The 1,158-nt window shown below is 52.9% G+C and overlaps 1 protein-coding gene across 1 annotated transcript; it reads left to right on the forward strand.

Moving 5' to 3' along the window:
* Nucleotides 1-219: 219 nt before the first annotated feature.
* On the forward strand, nucleotides 220-819 carry EI90DRAFT_3068662 (uncharacterized protein; the record flags this gene model as incomplete). Its single annotated transcript, XM_039061105.1, has 2 exons — nucleotides 220-293; nucleotides 350-819. A coding segment is annotated over exon 2 (470 nt), but the record flags the coding sequence as incomplete, so codon positions are not given.
* Nucleotides 820-1,158: the final 339 nt, after the last annotated feature.

Raw genomic sequence — 1,158 nt, forward strand, 5'->3', positions numbered from 1 at the left:
ATGACTCCGGAGGTGAAGAGGGTGGTATCCGGAAGTCGGGTCGGGGTCGGGTATGCACGGATATGACAACAAGAGCCTTTGTGAAGCCGAGCCCGTTGCCATGTCCGAAGATCCCATTGAACCAGAGCTCAATCATAAAGAGCTAGGGCCTCAAGGCCTTGAAACGACCGGTCTTGTTTTCCGAAATGAAGTCGAGGAGCCCCAGTCGATCAGGTCCTATCATGAGTTTCGCCCGGCTAACTACAGCAAACCTTGCTGCATGAGATCACGCAACAAGGTGTTTGTCCCCAAGCCGTTGCTGCTGGTTGAACGGATTATCCCAGCCAAGGCAACTAGAGTACTGCCGAGGATGTCGCTTGATCCAGATAATGCAAAGTTACCCCTGCGTGCGCTGATCCTCACACCCGAGACATGTAGAGTCAACCGGGCGAGGCTCAGTGATAGCCGAAGTCCTGTTCCACAGAGCGCCCCATGTCACTCAGAACCAGCCGTAGCAGTCGGCCATGTCAAATGCCTAGTTGAGATACGCCGCGAGCATCAGGCTGAAGCCCCATCCAGAGCCGAGTCCGAGTTGCCTAACGATTTAGAGTTGTTCATCGATGAAGACTGTAACGACGCCGAGACCCCTGTTGAGCTTTGGAACACCAAGTCATCGAGTCCAGAGGTGACTCGCGGAGTGTTGTGGTGTTCAAGTGACCCACATGAGCTGTACAAGGCTAGCCAAGATGTTGAAGCGCCCAGCAATGCTAAGACGCTGCATGCGGAGCCTGAGCTAGACGAAGGCTATATTCCTTCACCCGAGAAAGATCTGGATAAGACGTGAAAGACGCAGCACGGTCTGGGCAGCCAGTCGGCCCAACTTGTGCGTGAGCCTGGACAAACCAGAGGCCCAGCACTCCCAGGTCACCGAGTTCCCTGGTGACACCTGAAAACTCTCGATGCCGGAGGGTATCTTGTTCCGAGCATAGACCCGCCCTCGCCTTAGTTTAAGCCGACGTTTAATCATTTTCCAACACTCCTTAGTTGTTATGATTTCCGAGGAGTCCAACTTTTGCGCTTATATCTTGCATGCAAAACCACACCGTCATTTCTTCATTCCATACCGCATATCGATTATTTACACGTCGAGTACAGGAGTTACAAGGTCTATCGAAGCCG

Source organism: Cantharellus anzutake (genome assembly GCF_015039405.1).
Source record: "Cantharellus anzutake strain C23 chromosome Unknown EI90scaffold_43, whole genome shotgun sequence".
Lineage (NCBI taxonomy): Eukaryota > Fungi > Basidiomycota > Agaricomycetes > Cantharellales > Hydnaceae > Cantharellus > Cantharellus anzutake.